At 23.2% G+C, this 12,158-nt stretch overlaps 1 protein-coding gene and 2 non-coding genes across 3 annotated transcripts; 1 reads left to right on the forward strand and 2 right to left on the reverse strand.

Annotated features, from left to right (window-relative positions):
- Nucleotides 1–629: 629 nt before the first annotated feature.
- Nucleotides 630–9,709, forward strand: pks18 (beta-ketoacyl synthase family protein; the record flags this gene model as incomplete). Its single annotated transcript, XM_635609.1, has 2 exons — nucleotides 630–1,284; nucleotides 1,365–9,709. The coding sequence occupies 2 exons, from the start codon at nucleotides 630–632 to the stop codon at nucleotides 9,707–9,709; spliced, it is 9,000 nt and encodes a 2,999-aa protein (XP_640701.1).
- Nucleotides 9,710–10,063: 354 nt separating this feature from the next.
- On the reverse strand, nucleotides 10,064–10,134 carry tRNA-Gly-GCC-8. Its single transcript has one exon. It is a non-coding gene; the product is annotated as a tRNA-Gly (tRNA).
- A 1,892-nt stretch (nucleotides 10,135–12,026) lies between these two features.
- On the reverse strand, nucleotides 12,027–12,099 carry tRNA-Arg-UCU-9. Its single transcript has one exon. It is a non-coding gene; the product is annotated as a tRNA-Arg (tRNA).
- Between the last annotated feature and the right edge of the window lie 59 nt (nucleotides 12,100–12,158).

A 12,158-nucleotide genomic window follows, 5' to 3' on the forward strand; every position in this document is an offset into this window, starting at 1 on the left:
TTTTATGTTTTAATGACTATATAAATGACATTCACCACTTTTTTATTTATTTTTAACAAAATTTAATTTTTTGTGTTTTTTGGTTTTTGTGCGCCCCCAAAAAAAAAAAAAAAAAAAAAAAAAAAAAAAAAAAAAAAATTCGAACAAAAAATAAGGAAAAATTTTCACATCTTAATTTTCTCTGCCTTATGAAATCTTCACAATAAAAAACTCCATCCTAAAATGTTTCTAAATAAATAAACCTATTTTTTTTTTTATTTATTTTTTTATTTTTATTTTGTTACGTAATGATTATTGGCAATGTTGTTACAAGGATGGGATCTTAAGAATGAATAGCTATTGGAACAGCGGCAGACGACCATTTGCCCGCAGTAGGTTTTTTATTTTTTACACTTTCTATATTCTAACTTCGAATAATATATAATTTAATTATAGCTATCAACCACAAAATTTTTAAAAATAATAAAAAATTATAAATAATGTTTTTTTATTTTTTATTTTTTTTTTTTTTATTAAATAAGTTACTTTATTTTAAAATAAATTATAATAATAATAATAATAATAAAAATAATAATAATAATAATAAAAAAAATAATAATAATTTTTTAAAAAATTTCATTCAACATCAAATGGGTTTTAAAGTAAATAAAAATTTAAATGAAACAAATGACAATAGTGATAATGATGTTGCAATTATTGGTATTGGATTTAGATTACCATCAGGTAATTTAAATAAATCAAATGATTCTCCAATTATTTTATGGGATAATTTAATGAAAGGATTTGATGGTATGGTTGAAACATCAGAAAGATGGAGTGATAATTTCAATCAACTTGGTGAAATTTCAAATAAAAGTGGTGGATTATTACCATTAGATGAATGGAAATCATTTGATCCATTATTTTTCGGTATTAACCCATCAGAAGCTCAAACAATTGATCCTCAACAAAGAATACTATTAAAATGTACATGGGAGGCAATAGAGGATTCAAATATTGATCCAATTAAAATTCGTGGTTCAAAAACATCAGTTTACATGGGTGGTACTTCTGTTGAATATAAAGAATTAAATAAGAATTCAAATGAAATTAATCCAAATATTTTTGGTTCAACATTTAATACAATTGCGAATCGTATTTCATATTGTTTTGATCTTAGTGGTGAGTCTATGACATTAGATACTGCTTGTTCATCATCTTTAAATGCAATTATCTTAGGTTATCAATCAATTAAAAGTGGTACTTCCAATTTATCAATTGTTGGTGGTGTTAATTTAATATTAGGTATGTAGTTTTATTAAATTATATAATACATATGTATATATTCATTTTTAATTACTAATAATTTTAAATTTAAAAAATAGATTCAAATTTATCAAAATCTTATTCTTATTTAAATATGTTAAGTAAGAAAGAAGGTAAATGTATGTCATTTGATTCACGTGCAGATGGATTCGTTAGAAGTGAGGGTGCTGGTGTATTTATATTAAAAAGTTTAAAACAATCAATAATTGATGGTAATAATATTTATTGCGTTATTAAAGGAGCAAGTTCAAATATTGATGGTAATGGTTTAAATGATAAACAAAACTTTTATTCACCATCATCATCTTCACAAGCTGAAAATATTAATAGAGCACTATCATCAACTAAAGGATCTGTAAAAATTGATGATATTGTTTATGTAGAAGCACATGGTACTGGTACACCAACTGGTGATCCAATTGAGTTAGAAGCAATTTCAAGAGTTTTCAAAACCAATAATAATGATAATAATAATCAACAACACCAAAATCCAATATTAATTGGATCATTTAAAAGTTCCGTTGGTCATTTAGAATCAGCCTCAGGTTCAGCATCATTAGTAAAATGTTGTTTAATGTTTAAAAATCAATATTTAACACCCAATGTTAATTTCAAAACACCAAATCCATCAATTAAATTTGATGAATGGAATTTAAAAGTTGTTACAGAACCAATACAATTTAAAGATGTAAAGAAATCAAACAACTTTTCAATGATTTTAAATAATTTTGGTATCACTGGTTCAAATTGTTGTTTAATTTTATCACAATACAATGGAAACCATAATGATGAACAGGAAAATCAACAACAACAACAACAACAAGGAAAACAATATTTAATTCCATTTTCAGCAAATTCAATACAATCATTAAAACAATATGAATCATTAATTAATGAAAATCAATTTAAAGAATCAAATGATTTTAAAGAATTTGTTAAACATCAAATATATAGTAAATCAATATCACTTTATCAACGTTCGGTTTCAATAGCATCAAATTGGAATGATTTTAATGAAGGCATGAAATCAACAAATAACAACAATAATAAAACACAAACATCAAATTCAAAATCATCAAATATTTCAATAATTCCAAAGAATCCAATCACTGTAATGGTATTTGCAGGACAAGGTTCACAATATAGTACAATGGCAATGGAATTATATAATAATGAACCAATATTTAAAGAATCAATGGATAGATTAGATAATAGATTATTAAGATATTATGGATACTCTGTATTGGAGAAATTTAGATCAAGCTGTGATAGTGATAGTATTCATTATCCAACAATTGCTCAACCATCAATGTGTATGCTAACCATATCATTATTCGAATTATATAAACATTGGGGTATTGAAACATCATTTATTATTGGTCATAGTTTAGGTGAAATTCCAGCTGCTTATTGCTCAGGTATGATTTCATTAGATACTTTATGTTTTTTGATTTATCATAGATCAGTTGCACAAACTCATACACATCGTAATGGTAGAATGTTATCAATTAATATTAGTCCTGAAGAATATAATTCAAATTATTCATTAAAATACCCAAAAGTTGAAATTGCATGTTATAATTCACCAACTTCGATTGTACTTGGTGGTGAAGAAACAATATTAAATCAAATATCAAATGATTTAAAAGAAAAAGGAATATTCTCAGCGATGTTAGGTTCACTATCATCATTCCATACATCAAGCCAAAGAATTATTAAAGACCAAGTCATTGATTTAAATATTGAATGTAAATTAGCAAAAATTCCATCATTTTCAACAGTTACAACCAATTTATTCAATGAAACGACATTATTCAATTCAGAATATATTTTTAATAATATGGCTCTACCAGTTAAATTTTCACAATCAATTTCAAATCTATTTAAACATATTGAAATAAATAATTTAGGAAGTGATATTGTTTTCATTGAATTAGCACCACATCCAACATTACAATTTTATTTAAAACAAATGGCATCATCATATGAAAAAGTCAATTCAAATTTAAAAATATCAACATATTCACCACTTCACAAGAAAAAGAATGATATCGAAGAGATTCAAAAAACAATTTCACAACTTTATTGTAATAATGGGTACAGTATTAATTTTAAATCACAATTTAATAATGATTTTAAAATTAATAAAATCAATTCAATATTACCAAATTATCAATGGGAAGATGTAATTCACTGGAGAGAAGATTTAATTCATCAAAAACATAATACTCAAGGACCACCAATTGATCAACTTGGTTTATCATTAATTGAAAGTTCACCAAATTTAAAATCATATCAAACATTTATTGATATTTCTAGAAAACCATTCCAATATCTTAAAGGTCATTTTGTGAATGGCAAATATTATTTCCCAGGTTGTGGTTATATTGATAATCTTTTAAAAATTTATGGTTCACAAGATTTTACAATTGCTTCAATGGAATTTAAATCACCATTAATTTTTACGGAAGGTGTTAGTCAATGTTTACAAACAAACATTTTCCAAACTGGTAAATCAGAATTCAGAGTTAACTATCATTTTAAAGATACAAAATCAAATGAATGGATACAATCATCAGTTGCTCATTTCCAATTATTTAATAATAATAATAATAATAATAATAATAATAATAATAATAATAATAATAATAATAATAATAATAATGATAGTGACGATGGAAATAGTACCAATAAAAAATATAATATTGAAGATATTATAAATAATAAATGCAATTTCACAAAATTATCAAACAATGAACTTTATGAAAATATTAAATCAAAAACTGGTATATATTATACTGGAGAATTTAAAACAGTATCAAACCTTTATGTGGGTGAAAATTGTTCATTAGCAGAAATACCAATAACAATTAAATCTTATGAATCATCATTTTTCTCACCATCAATATTAGATACTTGTTTACATGGTACAATTGGATTAATTGATGAAAAATCTCAAATTGTATTTGAAAGAGTTGAAGGATTCGAATACCATTCTTCAAATATTCCATCACAAAATGAATTATCATCATTAAAACATACAAAGCTATATTCATTAACAGAATCATTCAAAAGGGTTGGAGATTCATATTCAAGTTCAATTACAGTTATGTTGGAGGATGGTAGAGTTTTAATTGAATTTAAAAAGGTTGTATGTAAATCTTTAACTAATGTTATTGATTCATTAATAATACAATCACCATTAAATGAATTATATTCAACATGTATGCAAACAATTGATTCACCAATTCAACCTTCTTTATCATCATCATCATTGATACAACTACTTGGCAACACCAATGAAAAAGTTAAAATTAATTATAGTCAATTCATTTCAAATCAATTGTATTACAATATAATTAAAAGATGTCCACAACTTAATATTGAAACAATCAAATCAAAGAATATTGAACAGTTAAAAGAAAGTTACAACTCTTTAAATACTAAATATTCAAAATTATTCAAATCAGTATTTGAAACAATTCAATCGATTGGTATAAATAATGAAGATAATAGTGAATTTAATGAAACAAACATTCAGCATTATAAAATCTTATTGAAATCAACTAGAATAATTGCAAAATTATTATTCCCATTAAAAGATGATGATTTAAGTAAGGATACAGGACAATCATTATTTGAAAATGGAATTTTAGATGAATTCAATTCAAATTATTTTAATAATAATAATCAAGTTATTAGCAACATAATTAAAGAATCACTTTTACCAATATTAAATGAAAAGATGGTATTCAGAATATTTGGATTTGGAGGTTTTGGATCATCATTATCATCAGTTGTTTTAAATAAAATCAATGAATTACTTCAAGAATTTCCAAATAGCGAAATTGATATAGAATTCACTCATGCTGATATTTCATCATCATCATCTTCTTTTGGTAGTAGTACACCAAATTTCAAACCAAATTTCCCACAAATAAATGAAAAAGTTCATATAATTTATAAATCATTAGATCTTGAAAAACAATTATCAAGTGAACAAATGATTAAACCATCATATTATGATTTTGTAATCATGTCAAATGTTTTACATTTTACAAAAGATGTTAAATCGGTATTGGATCAAATCCATCAAATTTTAAAACCAAATGGCCAAATTATATTAGTAGAACCTATTAATAAATCAATTTTACTTGATAATATATTTGGTATTTTCGATCAATGGTGGAGTTTTACAGATTTAAATATTAGAAGAAATGATTGTTATATTTCAAAAGATACTTGGAATAGCTTACTATTAGATTGTAATTTTGATAATAGTAAAGTTTTAATTTCAACAAAAGAAATTTCAAACTTTTATATAATTCAAACTCAAAAACCTTCAATTTCAAATTTAAATACAAATTCAACTACAAATGGTGATACAGTTATAATCTATGGTGATGAATTAAAATTTATAAGTTCTGATAGTAATAAAGAAATTAAAATTTCAAATATTCAACAATTTAATGAATTAATTGAAAAATCAATAATAACAGATGAATCAATTATTTACTTTACAAAATCAACAAATCAATTAACAGTAGATAATTTCAAATTAGTAACATTGGAATATATTCAAATCAATCAAAAACTATTATCAAATAATTTAAAATGTAAACATGTATTGATTACATTAAATTCTGACAATATGAATTATTTATCAGCATCATTAATAGGAGCAACTAGATATTTTGAAGAATTTCCACAATTAAATTTATTCAATTTAGATTTCGATCAAAATTCAATAAATAATAATGAATTAGAAAAAACAATTAAATTGTTATTAGATTCAAACCAATTCATTCAAAAAGAATTCTTTATAAAGAATAGTAAAGTTTATTACGAAAGATATAAGAGAGAATTGAATTTAAATAATTTCTTTAAAGAATCCCAATCATTTTCAAATGAAAAGAACCAATTATACGCAAAATTATCACCAAATTTAGAATATATTTTAAAATCAAAAAAGGTTATAAAAGATGATGAAATTGAAGTAGAAGTAAAAGCAACAGGTATTAATTATAAAGATTATTTAATTTATTGTGGATTAGTATCAGCTGAATCAATTAATCGTTATGGTGATGTTAATAATCCTGAATTTGGTATTGAATACTCTGGTATTATTTCACGTATTGGTAATAATATAACAAATTTTGAAATTGGTGACCAAGTTTATGGTATGGGATTAGATACAATTTCAACTCATGTAATTGTAAATCCAAACTATTGTTATCATAAACCAACAAATATCAGTTTTCAAGAAGCAGCATCAATACCATGTGTTTATTTAACATCATTATGCTCAATATTTAATATTGGATGTTTAAGTGTTAGTGGTAATGAATCAATTTTAATTCATTCAGGTACAGGTGGTGTAGGATTATCAGCATTGAATATATTAAAATGGAAAGGTCATAAATCTCATGTATTTGTAACAGTAGGTTCAAAAGAAAAAGAAAAATACCTACTAGATACATATGGTGATTTTATAACTGGAATTTATTCAACAAGAAATAAAAATTATGTTGAACAAATTAAATTAAAATTAAAACAATTAGGATCAAATAAGAATGGTGTAGATTTAATATTGAATACATTATCAAGTGATTATATGGAATCAAATTTCAAATGTTTAAATACAAGTGGTAGAATTGTAGATTTATCTGTGACTCATTTAAATCATAATGAATATATTAATAATAATAATTTTAAATTCAATTTTGGTTATCATAATTTTGAATTAACATTTATTAATAAATTTTTAATTCAAAAATCATTAAAGAAAATTAAAATTGGAATTGAAAGCGGTGAATTAAAATTAATACCAATAACTGCATATTCAAACTCAAATGCAAAAGAAGCAATTGAATTTATTAATCAACGTAAACATATTGGTAAAATAGTTTTAAATAATGATAATGATATTTTAGATTCATTATTTAATAATCTTTCAAATGAAAGAAATTCAAAATTTACAACTCTTAAACCAAATTATCAAATAAATAAAGACCATTTGGGTTCAAATATAATAGTTACAGGTCAATCTGGTATAATTTTAGAGATTTTAAAATGGATTGTTAAATTTTCAGAAAATGTTAAAAATATTATTATATTATCAAAATCATCTATGAAATGGGGTTTGGAATTATTAATTAAAAAGAATAAACATATAAATTTCAATTTTAAGAGTATTGATATTGGTGATTCAAATCAAGTTGATAAATCAATTGATGAAATTTTAAATGAAAATTCAATAACAAATATTGATTCAATTTTTCATTTTGCATTCGAACATACTATATGTGATGTAAATGATATTGAAATTAATCATTTGACCAAATCTCATGGTGCAAAAACAATGGGTGCAATTAATTTACATAATCAATCAATTAAAAGAAATTGGAAATTAAAACAATTTATTTTATCATCATCAGTAACATCGATGATTGGTTCAACTGATCAATGTACATATGTTTGTTCTAATAGATTATTGGATTCATTATCAAAGTATAGAAATTCTATTGGATTACCTTCAATATGTACAAACTATGGGTCAGTACAATCTGCAGGTATTGTTTCAAGAAATAAATCTATTGAAAAATTATTAGATGCTCAAGGTTTAGATCCATTATCAATTAATATGATATTAGGTTCATTAGATTCACAAATTCAAAATGTAAACAAATCAACAAATTTAATGGTATCACCGTTCAATTTTAATAATTTCTTTGAAACTTTTAAAAATCATTCAATGATTCATAAATTTGATTTCATTACAAATCTTTTAGAAAATAATAAATCAAAAAATAGTAATAATGGTAATACAGAAGGAGAATCAAATATTGATACATTATTTTTAAATAAAGTTTCAGAATTATTATCAATGGAATTACCAAAGATTAATCAGGATTTGAAGTTGGTGGAGTATGGTTCAGATTCATTATTAATTGTTCAATTAAAAAATTGGATAGATAAAGAAATCTTTCCAAATTTAATTACAATTCAACAACTTCAAACTAATACAATTTCATCATCAATTAAAATCATTACAAATCAATTTAATTCTAAATCAACTGATGGTAGAAAAAAACAAAAACAAAATGGAATTAATGTTTCATCAAATAAATCATCATTACCAACTTTAGAATTTTGGAAAAATGAAACTAAACTTGATGAAGAAGAATTTAATTTTATATTAGATTCTTCAACCAAATCAAAAATAAATCATAAAGATCAATTAAAAGATAATGAAAAAAGAATTCTTTTAACTGGTAGTACTGGATTTTTAGGTGCATACCTACTTTGGCATTTAATTCAAATGGACAATTGTAAAATTGTTTATTGTTTATTAAGAAACAAAAAACTATTTAATAATCCATTAAATGATATAATAGATAATTTAAAACATCATCAATTATATGATAAACAATTAAATGAAAGTCATTTATCAAAAATTGTTGCAGTTGTAGGTGATTTATCAAAAATTAAATTTGGTTTATCAGATGATAATTATTCATTACTTTCAAATGATACAAATTTATTATTAAATTGTGGTGCTGATATTAATTTATCATCAAATTATGAAGAGTCAAAACAAGTAAATGTAGTTGGTACAAAAGAAATGATAAAAATATCATTAATTGGTAATATAAAACCAAAACCAATTATTACAATCTCATCATTTTCAGTATTTTATAATCAAAAGTTAAATCAAGAGTTTGATGAATCAATTGTTACACCAAAACTTGAAACGATTAATGATTTACCAGCAGGTTATATTCAAAGTAAAGTTATTTCAGAAATTATATTAACAGAAGCATCATCAAGATTCAATATACCATCAGCAATAATCAGAGCACCAAGTATTTTCTCAAATCCTGAAACTGGTATTGGTCATAGTGCTGATATCATTCAATTAATGTTACAATCTTGCTTTAAATTAGGTTATTACCCAAGTGGTAATGGAGTTGATTTTGATCTTCTTTGTTCACCAATAACATGGGTCGCTGATAATACTATTAAAATTATTTTTAATGATAATATTATTAACAACAAAGAACCTCAACAATTAACATCACCATTAAAACCAAATATTTACAGTGTATATGGAAAAGTTTTAGATTTATTTGAGATTTTACAAGTATTAAAGAGTGATGAAGGTGGCAATTGTAAAGAAATTGAAATTAATCAATGGAAGCAAATGGTAATGGATTCAAAAGAAAAAGCATGTATTAAATTAAGAACTTTTCACACTTTACAATTTGATGGTAGAAATATTTTAAATAAAGGTCATGGAATTTCAAATAAACAAAAATCATATCTACAATCAATTGGATCTTTTGGAAATGGTGGTGAAATCACTAATCAAATGATATTCAAGAATGTTCAATCAAATAATTAAAAAAACAGGTTCTCTATCAAGTTAATATAGACTTTATTGTACTTAAGCTGAGGAAGATAAAGAATTTTAGAGTAGTCTAAAAATAAAAAATAATAAAAAAATAAAAATAAATAAATAAATTAATAGCTTATAAATTACAATTATTATTTTGGTTTAGATTTATCTAATTCAGAATTATGATTTTAAATAAGATGTTATTGTTTTTTTTTTTTTTAAAGTTTAAAAATTAGATAAATGAATAATTAAATAATATTTTGTTATGTTTATAAAATACCTTTCTAGAGTGGTATAAATTTGGGAAGGTTGATTTTAGAATTCCGAACTTCGGATTTTCTGAAGAAAGACATAAAATTTTGCGTATGCTGGGAATCGAACCCAGTTCGCATCCGTGGCAGGGATGCATCATACCACTAGACCACATACGCTTTTTTGATATTTTGAAAAAAGATAACGTAATTGTATTTTTAAAAATAGAAGATCGAAAAAAACAAACAATCTCTTTTTTTGATTATTTCATTTTTCATATAAAAAGCCAAAAAAAAAAAAAAAAAAAAAAAAAAAAAACCTGGGAACCCAAGTTAATCAGAAAATTTCCAGATTTTTTAACTTATTTAAGTAAAATAAAAAAAATAGAAAGAAAATAAGATGAAAATCACAAATATGTCATCAACATCAATCACGAAGCCGACGATAAAATAAAAAAGATTAAGAAAAAAGTGTGGACGAAAAAGATGTTATAATCAAAAGTAATAATACAATAGAAAGAAAAAAAAAAAAAAAAAAAAAAAAAAAAAAAAAAAAAAAAAAAAGTAAACTAACCCCTCTTTTAGAGACCGTGTAAAAAACTACAAATAAAATGAGATCTTGCATCTCAAGGAGAAGCAACTAATAATTGCGTTATCCAATTCAAAAAAAAAAAGTATTTTCAAAAATAGCTTTGAATTAAAACCTTCACAGTTAATCCATTAAAGGAAATAAACAACAATTATTAGTTTTACTTAATAATTATTTTAAAATATTGGTTGTAATTTCATTCTTCTAACATAAAATAGACTTTTTTTTATTTGAATCGGAATATAATATATTTTTTTAAATAACATCATCACAATTTAAATTTAGTGTGATTAAAAATAAATTTGAGAGTCACTTTATTTTTTTTTTGGAAAATATCAAAATGCGAATTTAAATTTTAAAATGTAAAGTAGTAATTCTTTTTTTATTTATTTTGAATTACTTAAATAAAGAATTTTAATTTTAAAATATAGTGTATTATTATTATAATTATTATTTTTTTTTAAAATATATTCAGTTTTAAATATGTTGGTATTTAAAATTAAATGAATTAAATATTGAAATTGTTGTTAATTATAAGAATTGGTCAAGGGTACTATATTCAGAAGATACAATAAGCTTGTCATGTTAATTCAAATTAATAATAAAGTATGTGTAAAATAAATATATGTAGTAATATTATCAGATATTTAAAATTAATGTTTTATTTGTTTTTATTTTTTAAGAATAAACACGATGACGCTATGAAATCAACAAAAAACAAATCGCATAAGTCGACTTCACCTTTAGAAAAGCGATGTGACAAAAATTCTAACAAAAGTTAAAACGAAACCTCAAATAACAAAACCATCACAATTATTTTTTTTTTTTTTTATTTTATTATAATATAATTAATCAGATTTTTTTTTTTTTTTTGATATAAATAAACTATTGTAGTATACAATTAGTATGTAATTTTTATTTATTTATTTTAGGTTTTTTAGTTTTTGTGAATTTAAAATAGTATGTTATTTTAGATTAGGTAATTAATAATTAATTGGTGGTGTAATTGTTGGAATTGGTTCATTAGTGTTTATGCTCCATTCTTTTTTAAATTTTTTGATGGTTTCGGACCATTGGGTTTCTTTTTGAGTTTTTGTGAGGTTGTTTTTAATTGAGTATTGGTTAAAGTTTGTTTTTTTTTTTTTTTTTTTAATATTGGATTAACAAGATTGATATATGTCCATCTGTGTTAATACGAGTTTTATTTAATATTTATTTATAGGCTTATCATTTAAGCTGAAGGGTTATTTTAATCATATGAATTGATCAAAAGATATAATATTTGGGAGAGATGATTCTGGAATACAATAGTAATTAGCTGTTGTTTTTCTTAGCTTGATCGTTGAGGTGATTAAAGTTTGATAAAGTATTTAATTAATCAGATATCGAACCCATGACCTTTTTTTTTTTTTTTTTTTTTTTTTTTTTACCTAAAAGCGGTGTTAGAACCCATGACCTATAATAGATATTTACTAAAAAAATTCACCCATTGTGGGTCTCGATCCCACGACCTGCAGCTTAGAAGGCTGCCGCAATTCCAACTTTGCTAAACGGGCTTTGATATTTTTTCATTTTTAATATCTTTAATAACTACTTATTTGAGAGTAAGAGAAAA

Source organism: Dictyostelium discoideum (assembly GCF_000004695.1).
Source record: "Dictyostelium discoideum AX4 chromosome 3 chromosome, whole genome shotgun sequence".
NCBI classification, from domain to species: domain Eukaryota; phylum Evosea; class Eumycetozoa; order Dictyosteliales; family Dictyosteliaceae; genus Dictyostelium; species Dictyostelium discoideum.